This window comes from Leiobunum rupestre, chromosome 9, assembly GCF_980474605.1.
Source record: "Leiobunum rupestre chromosome 9, qqLeiRupe1.1.hap1, whole genome shotgun sequence".
In the NCBI taxonomy this organism is placed as follows: Eukaryota; Metazoa; Arthropoda; class Arachnida; order Opiliones; family Sclerosomatidae; genus Leiobunum; species Leiobunum rupestre.
The window spans coordinates 59,427,687-59,444,703 of record NC_143392.1 but is presented as its reverse complement, the minus strand read 5'-3'; the positions used below and the strand labels follow the sequence as shown (position 1 = coordinate 59,444,703).

Here is a 17,017-nt window from a genome sequence, read left to right as displayed (position 1 = left end):
TCGCTTCCATTCTGGTGGGGGAGGGTAAGATATGGCGGCTCTGCTCTCCCACTGAGCGCTCCTTTCTATTGTTGGCGACTCTTCGGAGCCCAGCCATTTTGTGGAATTTGGGAACTATCACCTTCCCAGAGCCAGAGTTGCCAGGTGGGCGGTTTTCACGCCCAATTGGGCTCCTTTTAACAGTCCGATGTGGTAAAAAGGGGCTTGGGCGGGAGGCGGTTTTTTGGGCTAGTTTTTATTCATTTTCGTGGCTTATTATACTGTTACATGTAAATAGGCGACTTACACGAAAAAATATCTGAAAGAATGGGAGAAAGCATTTCACCCGAAAATATCCTTTTAAATGGCGCAGAATGTGCAAATTTATCCCGAATATATTTTATTCTTGCTCGGTTAACACTCTGCAAATCGCAACTAAGATATATGAACCAATTGCCTTGGGAGAAAAAAACGAACCAGTTGAGTTTTTGATTAATGTATTGAAATACGTTTACGCATCCGGTGAACATGTCTTTAAGGACAGTGCAAAAGTGGCAATAAAATTTTATGTTTGCCATACACCTTTTTGGTTTTAATTACGCGCATGCGCTTACGGCCCAATGTTTCTTAGAAGCAGACGACGCCATCTCTCCGTATGTTAACCATGGATAACGAATGTTTAGTGAAACTTATAATAAAACGTGGAAAGTGTTATAACAAATTTAGGAATTAAATTTAAATGAAAAAAAGTGATTATATTACTGAATTTAAGAAAAAAAGAGCGAACACGAGAAAATATTACATGTAAGTGGTAACAGGTACGGTTTGCCGGACTTAGATCATGATGAAAATCTAGGCCTTGACGAAAACGTGGATGTTGCAGTTTGTTGCTCGGCCTTCTATTTCTACAGAAGTTGGAAAGCAGTAGCACATTAAACTATTTAGTATTTTGTTAAAATTTGAGGAAGCTCTACAATTTTTGTGTGGTGAGTTGATAGTGATATCGATTAATTTATTCCTGCTTTAATTCGTGACTAATTTTTCAATCTAAATAAATAAATTAATGGGCAGTTTCTTTACATCAAATCAAGATGTTACCCATCTATGAGATCCATCAGTTACCTTGTGGTTATGGTACTTGACCCAGAGGCGTACTGTGGGTAAATGGTGACCGGTTCTAGACAAAACAAATTATAATTAGCTTTGATATTCTAAAGATAGGAGTGTTTTTGGCGCACGGTTCAAAATGTACTCCTGAACCCAGGCTGGTACGCCTCGGACTTGACAATTTTTATAGAACTATTTGTGGTGGGGCTTGCGATTTGGTTATTGGGTATAATTGTGTTTTATATTTTCTGTAACTTATTAGCAAGTTCTAAAATTTTTCTAATGGTTTATATATTTTTTGTATATTATAACATCAGAGTCATGCAGGTTCGCTACTCTTTTACATGGAAAGGTACACCGGAGTGGAACAATAACTGATATGGTTTACTCTAACCACTTCATTAGGATTACAAAGGATTTAAGTTTTAAGAGATTGAAAATTCTAAACTCCTGTATCTTTATTTTTATAGGAAATTTAAAAATAATTTCAATGTGGTATAAAATTATACAGCTAACTAAAACAAAGTTCCTTTCTAAGCTGTTTTAGGTTTTTTTATACATTAATATTTGACTCAGATTAGAATTGTGAGATTTCTAACAGTGATTTTGTGAAATGGAAATGTAAAATATATTCTATTTTTCTATGGTATATTGCTGACCTGCGTGTGAATATTAAACAACTCCTGTTGTAAGTTAGAAACCAACAAATCTAGAAATTTAAAAAACATTTTTAAAGAAAATGTGTTAATTACTTCGTAATATTTAAAAATGTTTAACTACATTGGTACTAATTTTAAATTTTAATTACTGATTTAATTTTTGGAATGATTCTGACTAATATAAGGCTCAGATTGGGCTCAACTGCAAATTGTAGACTCGGAATAAATTTAAGACTGGAATTGGACTTTCAGTCTCATCATGACAGTGATAAATTGATCCACAATAGAGTAATATCGCTCTGTAGCTTTGGGCTATGGCTGCCATTTTGAGGGCAATTTTTTATCTATAGGAAAAAGCATGGGTGATGTTTCCTCTTTCAGTGCTCTAATGCTCTCGTAAAGTTCGGTTCTCAAATTCAGGTTGAATCATCTGTAGTCTGTCTGGGTTGCTTTATAACAAAACTTTAATCGAAAAGCCTCGGGTAGTAGGTTAACTTCCGTAGGCACATTTCCATTCATTTCTGGATAAAATTTTCATGCAAATTATCTATTGGTGATATGGTTACTATCTTGTGGTGGTGTACGGTGGGACGAGTTTTCAACTTCTTTAGAATAGTTTTCCATATTATCTTCTATGGTTATATCTCTACAAGTGACATGTAATTATTATGAAAATTTTGTGATATACCAAATCTTTGCTGCTGAACCAATTCATTCATAAAAACTTTATACTCTTCCTAGAAAGAAGGCATAATCGAATTATCTCTAGAAATTTAAGTTACTAAAAACTTAAAAAGGCTTAAGTTAAGGAACCAATTTCATTTAATATTTCGTAACTATCCAATTTCATATTTGTTTATTCTTATCTAGCTGGCTTTCTTCCCCACTAATTCACGTTTTGATTGGAGTATTATTATACTAGATGGTAAATTTAGCGTTGGAATCCAGTCCTTGGGCTCCGAAAATGTCTGCTACAAACCCTCAAACTCAGCGTTGGGCTCCAATTTTTTCTGTGTTTTTTTCTTGCCTAAAGGCGAGTTAACTTCTTTGGAAAGCGATTAAATATAATTAATTGAGCTCCATAAATACTTTTACAACCAAAGATACTGCATCAAACCATATTTAATTTAATAACTTGTGTTTCGAAGTTACCCCTGAATTTTTCCCATACAAAATAGCTGGCGCGATTTCAAATATGGCGTCTAAAAGAAACAAGAATATGTTTGGCGCATGCTCACGTCCCTTCCCCTTTTCCGCCCCATTTTCTGGCCAAAAAGGAGTATTATCAAACGCGCACGTCGAGAGGGTTTTCTCCCAAGTAACCTTATTGTTAAAATTAAGCATAGAAATAGGATGGGACTAGAACTGTTACAAAGTATCTTGTACTTAAGATTTGGTTTATCGAGATTACAGATAAAACCGTCTGAATTTATACCACCCGAAAAACTCATTAAACGTTTAAATGTCACCATTTACGAAAGATTTCGTAAACCATTGTAAATAACTTGCGCAGTTCTAGTTAAAATAAAACAATTTTTTTCAATTTTATTTAACCTATAAAAAACGATAAATTTAGGGCTCAAATTTGGGCTATTTAAAAAATCAATTTTTATTTTGGGCGGATTTTTGGGCTCATTTAGGTTTTGATTGGGCGGATGATTGAAATTTTGACCTGGCAACTCTGCCCAGAGCCCCCAGGTGTGAAGGGAGGGGAGGGCGTGGCATGGGTTTTCGTAAGTGCATCTCTAAACGTGGTGAAATCGCTTCTGTTTGTTATGTAACCCTTTAGCCCAACCACTCTGGGTAATTTTTGAAATTGTCACCCCTATATTTCCCACAAACATATTTCGAGCGGTTCCCATATTTCCCACAAAAATATTTCGAGCGGTTTTTCTCGACTGTTTATTTTATTTGTTCATGTTTCGTTACCGGTTATACTACTATTCGTTGTGTTCGTAAAGCTTGGCTCGTGTGAAACTATTATTTGGGACTGCCGGGCTCACTTGTTGTACTGAGAAGCCGATCCGTCAATGAAGTAGTGCATGTGTTGTATTTGAGGTAGTAACTCTTTTAGTTGGTTAATAAGTTTGGCAATAAATACATGAACCGTTATTGCGCTGAGCTCCATATCGTCGCTTACAACGCAACTACACAAGCATTCAAGTTCTTCGTTTTGTTTAAAGTACGTTACAGAAATTAATTTGTTTTTCGTAATAATAAATCATAAATATTTTTAAAAGAATGAGGAATGTACTATTCCACTAAAGAGTGGACAATGATTCATTCATTCACAAACCGGTAGCATTAACTTTCGGAGAAAACCGAATTCCTTGCAAGTGCAGCCTCGGTTTGTTTTGCAGCTTATTATGTTTCCAATTTAGAATACTACTACCGAATTAATTATTAATTTATTTATTCAAATTATAATGTTAAAAACAGAAAAAACCCAAAAATTACCGGATCTTTCCAAACTATTCTTAATTCAATTAGACTGCTAAATAAATGATATCATTTATTTCTTCTTTATTACGAAAATAAACGTATTCCGCGTAAAAAGTTTTTGTTTTTGCTATTCTATATTAGATTCCATTTAAAAATGTTTTTATTATATATTATATTAAATACTATTGCAATAGGCTTAAAATTCCAACCTGTTGTAGGTGTGAAAGCAGTCTTAAATGGTACGTATATGAACCTTTTAGGATGAAGTTCTAAACCGTTCTCAGAAATTATTTATTGCCTTCAGAGGGGTGACGGTGTGAACCATTCACGGTGTTGATTATTTACTTTTAGAGGTGTGAATACGAACCTTTCGCGGTGAACGTGTGGACCATTCGTGGATGTGATTAATTACCTCAAGAAGTGTGAAGACGAACCTTTGAGGGTAGGAATGTGAACTTTTTAGGGTAAAAGCGTACGCCATTCGCGGGTGTGATTATGTACAGTCTGTTAAAAAGTTTTGCTAGTGGGATTTCTTCAAGGAAGTGACGTGAGTAAAATTCCGTTTTATTCCTGGGCAACTCATAACTCTTTGCATCCAAAAATAAGGAAAACACTTTTCAATGGGGCCAACATTTGAAAAGATACGGGAATGGGACCAGCACCATTAGAAGGATCGGTCTCTACTTATATTTTTAAGTGCAAACGGTTTCTTACTAAACCAAACCATTCCAGAGTTACGGAGCTTCGAAAATCCACCTAGTTAAAGGGGGAATCTCTCTTGTATTATTATTCAATTGCTTACTTTATTTACTCAAAGCTTATAAGATTTATAAATGAATTGCAGGAAGTTACTGTGCAACATCAATAGTTCACGTTTAAACAAGTCATCCCCCTAACGATTTCCGGTTCGCGAACGTGAACAAATTCAACTAACAAGAAAATGTTCAAAATATAGTGCGTATGGAAATGGGCGTTCCGATTTAAAGTACCGGGAACTTACGCAACCGGCCTGGTCGTGAGCTTTTTTCAAGGTTGCATAGACTGGCGCACTTATTCTTTGTCCAATTTTGTAAAGTGATTTATTTAATCACTGACGTTGAAATGATCATTGATGTCGAAAGGGTTCATTTAATGGAGTTTAAAGTAAACTTTTGGTTACACGAAGAGACCAAAAGATTGGATAGTTGTATTTACCAATATTCCAGTTTTGGGGAAGCTATCATATAGGTGTTTAATTTGTTTTTTTAGTCTATTATCAGAACTCTTCGCTGTGAAAGACAATTTGTGCCCAGGAATTAGAAACAAATTCTACCTAGCTCAAAATAGTGTTTTATTTCAAATATAACATTTGGGCCTTTTTTCTCAAATTATGACATTTGATAAATATAGCCCATAAATGTCAATAAAAGCGTAGCTGTTGCTCGCAGTAAAAGGAAGCTTGCTAAGAAATATAGCACGCGATAATACGAGCAAAGGCTACACTTTTATTGAGATTTGTGGTCTATGTTTTTTAAGAAGTGTTTGATCAAGCTTCATTTGACACTACAAAATGCCTCGGACTAACAAGGAGACTACCCGAGGTGGTTATCTCTGATTTGGTTCAAACTCGGGTGGTAAGTAGACCTTCATGTAACTTGAAAATCACTAAAAGGGTGGACAAGAATGGGCTTTCGTTTTGACATGGCAAACAAAAATGTTTTTCACAACTTAAAAACTGATTTTCTCTATGAAAATTAACATGGGAAAATCGAACAATATTTTTCAAACAATTAAAAACGGTTCATCAATTAGATACATAATTCAGATCATGGCTAAATCTGGTACTAATTTGGACCCTGTTGCGGTCTTTGCCCCAATTGACCCCGCCCCCCCCCCCGAGGGTATAAATATGAGCTACGTGCGTGTTTTCGCTCTCTTGCGCTTCTACTCTGCGCTCGACGACAGTCAAGATGCTGACCATCGGTCTCCGTTTCGTAGCCGACTCCAATTCCAGTTCAACTTAAAGTAAATAATAATAATAATAATAATAACAAAAATAACAAACTTAACTCTACAACAATAAGGTTTTAAAGGGTCAATGAATGGTCAAATGAACGATAACATCATGCCTTCGGCAGCTCTATAAACTGAATTAAGGATTTGTTTCTTAATATTTGCATAGTTTTGATAAAAAGTATATTTATTTTAAATAAGGTTTAAAGCCAATTCTCAGGATTAAACACCCCGGAAGGTTTAAATGCAGCACAAACTCAATATTAGAAAACACGGGTCATCGACCTCCATAGATTTGGCAATAAATATAGTAGTTAGCCGTCGCTGTATCAATAAAGGTATTCGGGGTCGAACGATTGGATAAAAGCTGTAAGTCGTACGATATGTGCAAAAGATACATTAGTACAAAAGTGAATTTTGTGGTCGTCCACTGAATTATTTAAATATTTGGACACTTACGGACCCTTTTGGGTCCCATATTTCGGGACGGTTAATTCCATTGGAATAAGGATAAAAAAGGACACAAAATAACTATTTTAAATAATTGGTACCTGGTTTAAGTTTAGTGATAGGCCTGAGAGCCGCGTAATTGAAATTTAAAACGATTCTTAAGGGTATTTTTTTATTATGGGTTAATATATACATTTAGTGCCAAAATCCAAATTTAAGCCTGAGCGGTTTCGCCCTTTTTGGGCTTTTCAGTGCTGTATAGGTTTTCTTGAAAATTGGGCGATATCAATTTAACTAATAACATCTAGAGCACCATCTTTGTAAATAGTGATTAAGTCGTATTTAGGTTAAAAGCGGTAATATTTAAACAAATGTTATTTTAAAAAATTACGAAGTAAAATGTTCCATATTTTATCATTTTTAACTATAATTTTATAGTGTACTCATTAAAGAAAAATAGCACAATTTCAATCAATGTGCGTTTTTGTTTAAGATTTATATATCGTCTTTGATAAATCAAATATGATGAACCTTGTTTGAAATATTTATTAGGGACTAGAATTTATTTTCAGATATTGGTAAGCTTTCGGCCTTTTGTTCATCGACGAATTATTTATAAAGGGAATTTAGGAGTTTCTTTTCTTGAAATAAGACAGTTGTTATATATTTCAACAAACAAAACCAAGGTACTTCCACTGAGAAACGTGATGAAAAATGAAAATGTTATATATGAATCTTGAAACGTTAAAGACATGTCGAATTGATCAGGATATTCCCACTTGTGCATTTCGTAAACGCTGTATGTTAGTCCTGATAGAACATTTTCGAAGGTTTTCGTTTCAAATATTCTAAGCACCCTGTTCCAAAGTAAATAAAAATGTATTATTGTTTAATGTTAATTGACTATATAACAAGGATCTCATTAACCTAAATACAACCTCATTAAATTCAAAAGTTAAAGGCGCATTTCAACGTTTCATATATGTTGATAATCTTAAGGAGACAAAGGTAGCTAAGTAAGTACATAATTGAAATGAAGAATAGCCATGTAAGAAGTCACGGCAATATGTCGTAAAACGTTATATTTTTCGTCTAGCATTTGGGATTATTTGGTATAACAAACCAAGCGAACACCTGAATACGCAAGTGGTTAGTCCCTTAGTTAAAGATATCAGTGTGTCAGAATTTATAGCCTGGTGTACCAGTAAGATTGAAAACACAACACCGGAAGCATATCAGCATAATGCCCTACGCCAGCGTCCACAGCCCGGACAAGTGACACATACAGCATGAGTTGTAGTACCCTACTACTGATGACAGGACCGAAGCTAGAGAAAATGGCGCCAGGGGTGAGCTGCAATTTTGGCGCCCCCTAATATAATAATATGGACCAATTTTGGCGCCCCTATACCCTATCGCAAGCACGGCACTCGGGGCGGCCGCCCCGGCCGCCCAGCCCTAGCTACGGCCTGACTGATGATCTCACCTTGGACTCAAGCCACTCAACCCAGCAGAAGGTGCAACAATGGGACGACCAACCCCTCACTTTGAACACAGCAGTGGGAGTAACAGTGGATGCTTTAGTAATTCCAGCCGACAACCTACTTTCGTAGGAAGAGAGTCATAACCTTCAGAAAGAGCTCCTAAAGAGGTGTGCTCCAACAGGTTGAGAAACCGGACCACTGCACCTTATACGGAGACCCGCCGCCCCACAGCAGGCTACATAATCCTCCGAAGCGGCCAATTTGCCTGTACCCTCTCCGTTAGCCTGAGCCGAAGCTCAGTTTCCATGCTAAATCTGACCGAAGTCATAGGTGGAGAAAGGACCATTTAATCAGAGCTAACATCTACAAGTGCGCCACCTCCCTTATGGGTTACAAGTGCTGGACCCTGACTCCCTGGTAAGGCCCCCAGTTATTGCACACTCTAACCCATTTAGGACCAGTTAATCATATCAGTAAAAATTGAGCCATAATAAGCTAAACGTAATTTTTAAAAAAATTAACCATACTTACGTCGCACAGTGGGGCAAATTGAGCCCAAACCTGGCCATAGTCAAAAATATAAATAGCGCGTATGAATTTTATTTTAATTTATAATATTTGTTTATAAACCACCGCACAATTTACCGGTGTTTGATTTGTGGTTGTAAAATTTTATTCTCCACCAGGCTGCTTAGAAGTAGTATATTTTAAGAAATTTAAGTAGGAATTTTGCATAATTTTTGGAATATATTCTGGAAAACGACGTCAAAGGTCTTTAACTAATATGACTAAGTTATAAATTTAGGTAGATTAATATACAATGTTTCATTTAAGTTCATGAATGTTAATTATTTATCACAATATCGATTAAAATGTTTGCCAATATTTGCCTATTTTCTATTTTATTTTACAAATTTTCAATGAATATATGAAATTAAAACAAGTGTCCAAATGAAAAACGATCCTTGGGGATAACATCATAACAGTTTCCTGTACTAACTTCACATTTTTGTGGCACTTAACACGTGTTGGTGAACAACTAAAAATGATAACAACGATGATCTTGAACCGTTTTTTCATGGCCATTGAAAAATTATCTCGAGAAACTTCGTTCCAATTGGAAAGTTCTTCCTCATCATATTTTATGTCTGAACCACTTGAAACCGAATTCATTTGATCGATTGAAAGCATAAAAGTTTCACACCTAAAATCAGTTGGTCCTCATGTAAATAATGCTAAACGGGCTACAGGAAAGTTTTTATGAATCGGACATAACATATGTTCTGTTCACGAATATTCTATTTATTCATATTATTGTTGAGAACCATAATGGATATTAAAAAAATTCAATTAGAAAAGTGTTCTTCGCCACATTTTATGCAAAATGGGTTTGATATGATTCAATTTGAGAAAAGTACTTTAGTTAATAACTTCAGTTACTACATCTCCCCCAATCGACATAAGCTACAAGCTGGTGCGTGGTAGGGGATTTACATTTATATAGCCTTTGGAAAGGCGATCAAAACGTTTTCAAAACATCTAAACATTAATATTTAATACATATATAACTTAAAAGTCTAAGAACCTATACAGCTGGTCATATCCATATGCTATAAGCCATTTAGAAATATTGTATTTAAATATATTCATTTTCATACTATTTTTTATATGGAGATCTAAAACATTAAATAATTTTGGGCCTAAGTACGACACATATTTTTGACCAATGGTCTTAGAAGTTTTATCGATAATTAAGTTCTTATTAGTAACACAGCGAGTATTATATTGGTTTAAAACATAAAGAGTTTCTCTATTATTATAAGAGTACAATAAGATGCACCTAGCGTATAGTTGTCTAACTGTAAAAACTTTAAAGTCGTTATATAAGTTCAGTTGATTTTCATATCGCCCTTTTTTTAAACATATTTTTATGATAGTCCTCTGGATTACCTCTAAAGGTTCGATAAAAGACTTGTAGGTCCCACCCCAAGCGATAATACCATAAGATAGCACAGATTGGACTAGGGCGTAGTAGACCATTTTCAATAATGGCATTGTCAGAAAGTTACGAACTTCATAAAATTTATACAAACATAAACGTAATTTTTTTATAATATTATTTATGTGAAGATTCCATTTTAAATTATTGTCTTTAATTATTCCGAGATATTTAATGCTAGTAACTTCTCCTATCTGTAAACAGTTTTGATTACATGTATTATTATTCAAATGATCATGAATTTCAATTTGTAAACTATTCGCATTTTTTTGTGTTCTACTGGAAAAACATAAATATTTCGTTTTATCGATATTAAGTGTCAAAAGACTATCATCCAAAACTCTACAAACATAGCTAAGCGACTCTTGAGCTATTTTAAAGACCTCTGGCCAATTATTAGCATGACAGAGAATCAGCGTGTCATCAGCAAACGACACAATACGACCATTAATTTGTGTATTACATAATTCGTTTACATAAATTAGAAATAATATCGGTCCTAAAACCATACCCTGCGGGATACCAAAAGTTAATAAACGTGGGTCGCTATAAATATTATCTAACTTAACAATAGTAGAACGATCGCTTAAATAAGTTTTGAACCAATTTAGAGGTAAACCTCTGACCCCGACGTTTTCCAATTTTTTTAAGAGAATTTGATGGGATACTGTGTCAAATGCTTTTTTTTAAGTCTATAAAAATACCAATCCTTTTTATATTTTTATCTACCGAGCTATATAGCTCCTTCGTAACTTCTAATATGGCATCATTTGTACTAAGGTTTTTTCGAAAACCAAATTGATTAATAGACAAGATATTATTATTTTCAGGGAAGGTCGTTAACTGATTTTTTAAAAAATCTCTCAAATATTTTACAAACATTACTGATTAAGGAGGTTGGTCTATAGTTTTCTAACAAGTCTTTTTTGCCAGTTTTATAAATAGGAACTATTACTGATTTTTTAAAAGCCTCGGGAAATATTCCGTTTATAATCGATAAATTCAGAACGTAAGAAATAGGAATAGATATTTCATTTTTAAACAGCTTCAAACATTTAACACTGATATTATCATATCCATTCGAATAGGAATTTTTTAGGTTGGTAATAATTTTTAGTATATCACTTGGAGTACTAGGGCAAAAAAATATGCTATGTGTATTTACAATATTCTTATCAAGATTACAATCAGTCATTCTTCTAGGAGTTTTTTTATCTATAATTTTTTTAGCAAGTGTAGGACCAACCGATGAAAAGTAGTTATTAAATAGGTTAGGGACTTCTTTTGGGTTGTCTTTTGTTGCAACTATAGTCCTACCATTACTAATTTTATCAACACTAATTTTATTTTCGTATTACCAGTGGCTTCATTAATAGTTTTCCATATCAACTGTGGGTTTAGAGCATTATCTTTTATTTTATTTTTAAAATAGTTATATTTAACTGTTTTTATATGTATGTTTATTTTATTTCTGTAAATGCGATATTTACTTTTCAGATCTGAATTAAACGGTTCCAATTTTAATTTCTTCGCCATATTATATCTTTTTCTTATTGATGAAATTAGACCAAAAGTAATCCAAGGTTTTATTTTAATTTTTTTATGACAGGTTTTAAATTTAATTTTTTTGGTCGCTAACTCCAGATAATTTTTGAAAATTTTCCAAAAAAGATCAACCGCTTTATTAGTGTCAATTTCATTTGTAACTGAAGTCCAGGTTTCATTTTTAATACTTTTGGTTAAAAATCAAAATCTACGACTGTGATCTCTCGATGTGTAGATAAATGGTTTTCAGGGTACCCCACAAGAGGAATGCTAGCTAGGGTTGGATAATGGTCTGTTATTTTACTTTCGTAAACTCCTGTTTTAACTTCCATAGCATCTCGTTTCTTAATAAAAATATGGTCTATACATGTACCATTCTTATCAGACACTCTTGTGGGACTATTTATACAAGATATAAAATCAAATTCGTATAATAAGGGTTAGTAATTAGAAGCTACTGACTCGTCAGATTTTATATCTATATTTATGTCACCTACCCAAATTACGTTCGTAGAATTATTCAAGGTGGGTAATTTCGTACTTAAGTCATTCAGAAAATCTACGACATTATTATTGGGGGAGCGATATAGACCAATTATTTTATATATTTCATTATTTGTTAGTTTGACGTCCACGCATAGAGTTGAAGCCTGCGTAAACATTAGAGTATTTTTTTTTTTAATTCAGTTCATTTTTTATGTTCATCGCAACACCGTCGTTCCTGTTTGAAAATATATCAGGACATAAGGCCTGGTAACCTTCCATATAAAATTGATTGATATTTTCGATGTTAAAAGTCTCTGTTAGTATTTACAAATAACAGAAAATGAAGTATTCTCGTTTTAAAGGTTTTCCGAACAACAAACACATCAGGGTTAACTAAGAATCGAAGAAACAATCTTGTTTTTTTGCCCTTAAAGCCAAAATTATATTTAAGATGCCAGGAAGGAAGGCCCGGATAATTGTCTCGCCTTAGAAATGCGCACGCAATAAAGATAATATTGAACAAAAAAAGCATTTTAAACGTTAATATTGTAGAATTTTACGTTTTCCAGGGTCTACAAAACTGGGAGAGCGGTTTGTTTTGCTCGCTATTAGACTGATTAAGAATTATTAATTATCGGTCGCAATCTATTTCTATAACTACATTAAACTGGATTCGTCAATTTAACAAAGAAAACAACATTTTATTTATTTACTACTATTTGGCTGTTTTCGTCAGCCGCTAAACTTTCGTTACCAATTTCGCTGGTTTCTAATTTTGTTCTGTCGAATATTTCGAGGGTCGCCTCGGTGGGGACTCCTGGGAGGGTTTTTCCAAATCTTTTCTTAGCATTTGGGGCTTACAAAAGGCCTCGACCTTGGGGGGAATTCCTAGAAAATGACCAGAGAAATACTCGCCTATGCAGGTTTCGAAATTCCTCTCTGAAGGATATTTTCCAGAAACGTCCCAAAGTAGTTACAATTTTATTGAAACCAGGGGTTTTTACGTTGGTTTCGTATATAAAGTATTTTTTTTACACACTCAATAAAATACAAAAAAAGGAATGAAAATCGATTATACATTAAATATACAATATACAGTTATACAATTATACAAATTTGCAATTTTCTACACTCCCCTCAGTGAGCAAATTTTTTTTCACTTTACTTCTAAATTGAAAAGTTGTTTAACTGACCTTCTAATTACTTGCCCATTCGCGGTTCGCAGTAAGCACGATCTAATTTTACTATCACGTCCTTCAGTGGTTTCGGTAATCAAACCTAATTTCCAAGATTGTTTGGGCAGTTTTTCATCGCGAATTAATACTACGTCGCCTTCTTTAAAAACTATTTCGTTACCTACGTAATCCCTATGATGGGCCGAGCGTAACTGTAGCAAGTATTCGTCTTGCCATCTAGACCATAGACGCTCTATGACAAGTTGCCTATACTTAAATCTTTTTGTTAATGATAATCTGTCAGGTGTCTCATTGGACTCCTTATAGTTAAATGGGGGCAAAGAAGTTATTCTTTTTCCAATCAAAAAATCAGAGGGGGTCAAGGGTACAGGTTCTCTCGCTTCATTGTAAACAAACGATATCGGCCTGGAATTAATCGTTCCTTCGGTTTCAGTGACGGCGGTGGTCATTTCCGAGAGGTTAAGCAGAGCCCACCCAAGAGTTTTCTTTAAATTTGTTTTTGCCGACCTCACTAACCTCTCCCACCAGCCGCCATACCACGCGGCACGCTCCACTATAAACTTCCATTCTATACCCTTGCTCCCGAAAAAATTTCTCACTTTATCACTTTTAATGGATTCGTATATTTTAGACAAATCTTTATCCGCTTTTTTGAAAGTACGGGCATTGTCAGAATATACAATACTAGGGACACCTCTCCTACTTATAATCCTAGTAAACGCTAATATAAATTCTTCCGTTGTCAAAGACGGTACCAGTTCTAAATGAACGCCGCGTGTTGTAGCGCAGGTGTATAGTAAAATGTAGGTCTTTGTCAACGGAGTATTTCTTGACATTTTCCCTCTTTCTTTTATAAACAAAGGGCCAGCGTAGTCTAATCCTACGATGGAAAATGGTGAGGACATCTCAATCCTTTCCCTCGGTAGTGGAGCGGTTAACAGCTTATTTTCTTTCGCTATAACGCGCCTACATTCTAAACAATCTTTAATTACCGATTTTACTAATTGCCTACCAGACAGTATCCAATATTTTTCTCTTAATTGCGTGACTGTGTCGCTGATTCCGCCATGGAGCACTTGTTTATGCGCTCTTTCTACTAACAATTTTGTAAATCGGCATTTTTTGGGAAGAATTATAGGGTGTTTGCTATCGTAGGTCATTTTTCCTTCGTTTAATCTTCCGCCAACGCGCATTACGCCATCTTTGTCTAGGAACGGGGTTAACGTTACCAAATTTGAATTTTTGTTTAAGGTTTGTTTTAATTTTAAACTCTCGATATCGCTATGAAATTCTGAATTTTGGACCGATTTAATCCAGATTAGTTCCGCCCTCTCTAATTCTTTAGCTGTCAACGCGAATGTTTCCGGTGTATTTTCGCTTTTGTCGCGAGTTCTATAAAGGTACGCGGTAACCCTAAGGATTTTGTTTAAAGAACTATATCTTTTTAAATCTATTATATTTTGCGGTCCCGTTGATTCTGGACAGGTGGTTACTAAAACTGTCTTCTTTCTTTCTAATTCGACCTCTTTGGGAGTTTCGTTTTGAAATATATTTTTAGGCCAGTTTTCCTGGCTTAACCACGGGGGCCCCTTCCACCATAGTTCACTATTCACTAACTCTTTCGCTGAGATTCCCCTGGTGGGCAAATCCGCGGGGTTTTCTATTCCAGGGCAGTGTCGCCAACTATCTATGTCTGTGAGATTATTTATCTCGGCGGTTCGATTCGAAACGAATGTTTTCCAATTATTTCCTCGAATCCAATACAAGGCTACCGTTGAATCGGACCACATATTTATTTTAGTTAATTTATTTTTAAAAATCCCTTCTACGTTACTGACGACCCTAGCACCTAATAAACAACCCATTAACTCAAGGCGGGGGAGTGTGATTGCATTTAATTTTTCGACTTGTTTCAAAGGGGCTATCTTAGACTTTGACGTCACTAGGGTGACTCCTACTTTCTTATTTGAGGTTGCGTACCTCAAGTAAACTACAGTGGCGTATGCTTTGACGCTGGCGTCACAGAAGCAGTGCAACTCTGCCTCTATGACGTCATCTTGAGATTCGTGAAAATAGAACCAGGGCAACTGAACTTTCTGTAATTTTCCCATGTCCGTATACCAATTCTCAAATCGTTTCCCTATTTCTTTGGGTAATTCTTTATCCCACCCTATTTTTAATTTCCATAGTTCTTGAAATATTATTTTTCCCTTTATCGTGTAAGGAGAAAGAATACCAATTGGATAAAAAATTTGGCCGATAGCGCTTAGAACGAATCTTTTTGTTTTCTTCGCGCCCTTTAAAAATTCAAATAAATTTACCAAAGCTATTGATAGGGTGTCCGAATCTTTTCTCCAATTGATACCCAATATTTTTAATTAATTGCCTTGATCTTGAGTTGGAAATAATTTCGTTTCGGAAATTTTGTCATGCTCTTCCCACAATTTTACTAATCTTGGGGAGTTAGATTCCCACTTTCGTAACCTCATGTTAACTCGTAGCATTACTTCTGAAATTTCTTTTGTTATTTCGAAAGCTTCGTTTTCGCCCCTTTCCCCATTTGCTAGGTCTTCGACATAAAGGGTTTCATCTAAAACCTCCTTGACTTTTGGGTTTTTAAATTCCGTAACCTCTAAATGGTATTTTATGGTGGCCGCGAGTAAGAAGGGGGATGACGTCACGCCAAAGGGGACGCGCGTCATTCGAAGTACTGTAAATTTATCTTCTTTAATTTTTCCATTCTCTTCAATAACCCAATAAAACCTTACACTGTCTCGTTCTTTTTCGGCTAGCGCCACCATTAAAAACGCTTTTTCTATATCGCTTACGTACGCTACCCTATTTATCCTAAATCCAAGTAAAAGTTTTAACAAATCTGCTTTTAGATTTGGGCCTTGATGTAAACATTCGTTTAAAGAGCGAACCCCGTGGGCGTGGGATGAGGCGTCATTTACAACCCTTAATTTTGTTGTGGAATGATCTCTCCTAACAGGTTGGTGGGGAAAGTAATAGACTCCTTTTTTGTTAGTTTCGACTTCATTCAAAGGGACTTCTTCTACAATTCCGAGTTCTAATTGCTCGCTAATAACTTTTTGTAATCTGAATAGAGCGATAAGTCTCTGGAAAATCTTTTAGCTAACCTCTGTACTCTTTTTAACGCAATTTGTTTATTATCGGGAAGATTTTCTTTTCCCAACTTCCACGGAAGTTCTACGTGGTATCTTTCCTCTTTAAAAACTATTGTGTCCTTGAAATTTTGGACGACGTCACTATCGCTATTTATGTAGGTTTCTTCCGTGTTGCTAACGCCTAAGCTTTCTAACTCCCAAAATAGTTTTAAAGTTTCATTTACCTTTCTTTCTTCTAACGTGGTTTTCATAACAGTAGTCAAAAAACAAGTCTTTGGCTTTGCACTATCTAAAACCCTATTTGTGGGCCCTTGCATTACCCACCCAAACCTGGTTTCCTGGGCGACTAAACTTGCATTAAATCTATGAAATTTGTTAAAGGCCACTTCCCATAGGTAATCGACCCCAATCAAAATGTCAATTTCCGAATCGACCTATTTCGGCTGGGTCATCCGCTAACTCATACCCTCTAGATTCCATGAATTTTTGAATTTCGCGGCATTCTAACCTGGCGGTGGCTTTGCAAATGAATGGAACTTCAACCGCTACC

General features: G+C 35.2%; 1 protein-coding gene across 1 annotated transcript; it reads right to left on the bottom strand.

The window, feature by feature from the left end:
* Positions 1–15,717: 15,717 nt before the first annotated feature.
* On the bottom strand, positions 15,718–16,718 carry LOC149931621 (uncharacterized). The gene is made up of 2 exons (XM_090158020.1): positions 16,480–16,718; positions 15,718–16,438 (listed from the first exon to the last, which is right to left on the bottom strand). The coding sequence occupies exons 1-2, from the start codon at positions 16,716–16,718 to the stop codon at positions 15,718–15,720; spliced, it is 960 nt and encodes a 319-aa protein (XP_090014146.1).
* Between the last annotated feature and the right edge of the window lie 299 nt (positions 16,719–17,017).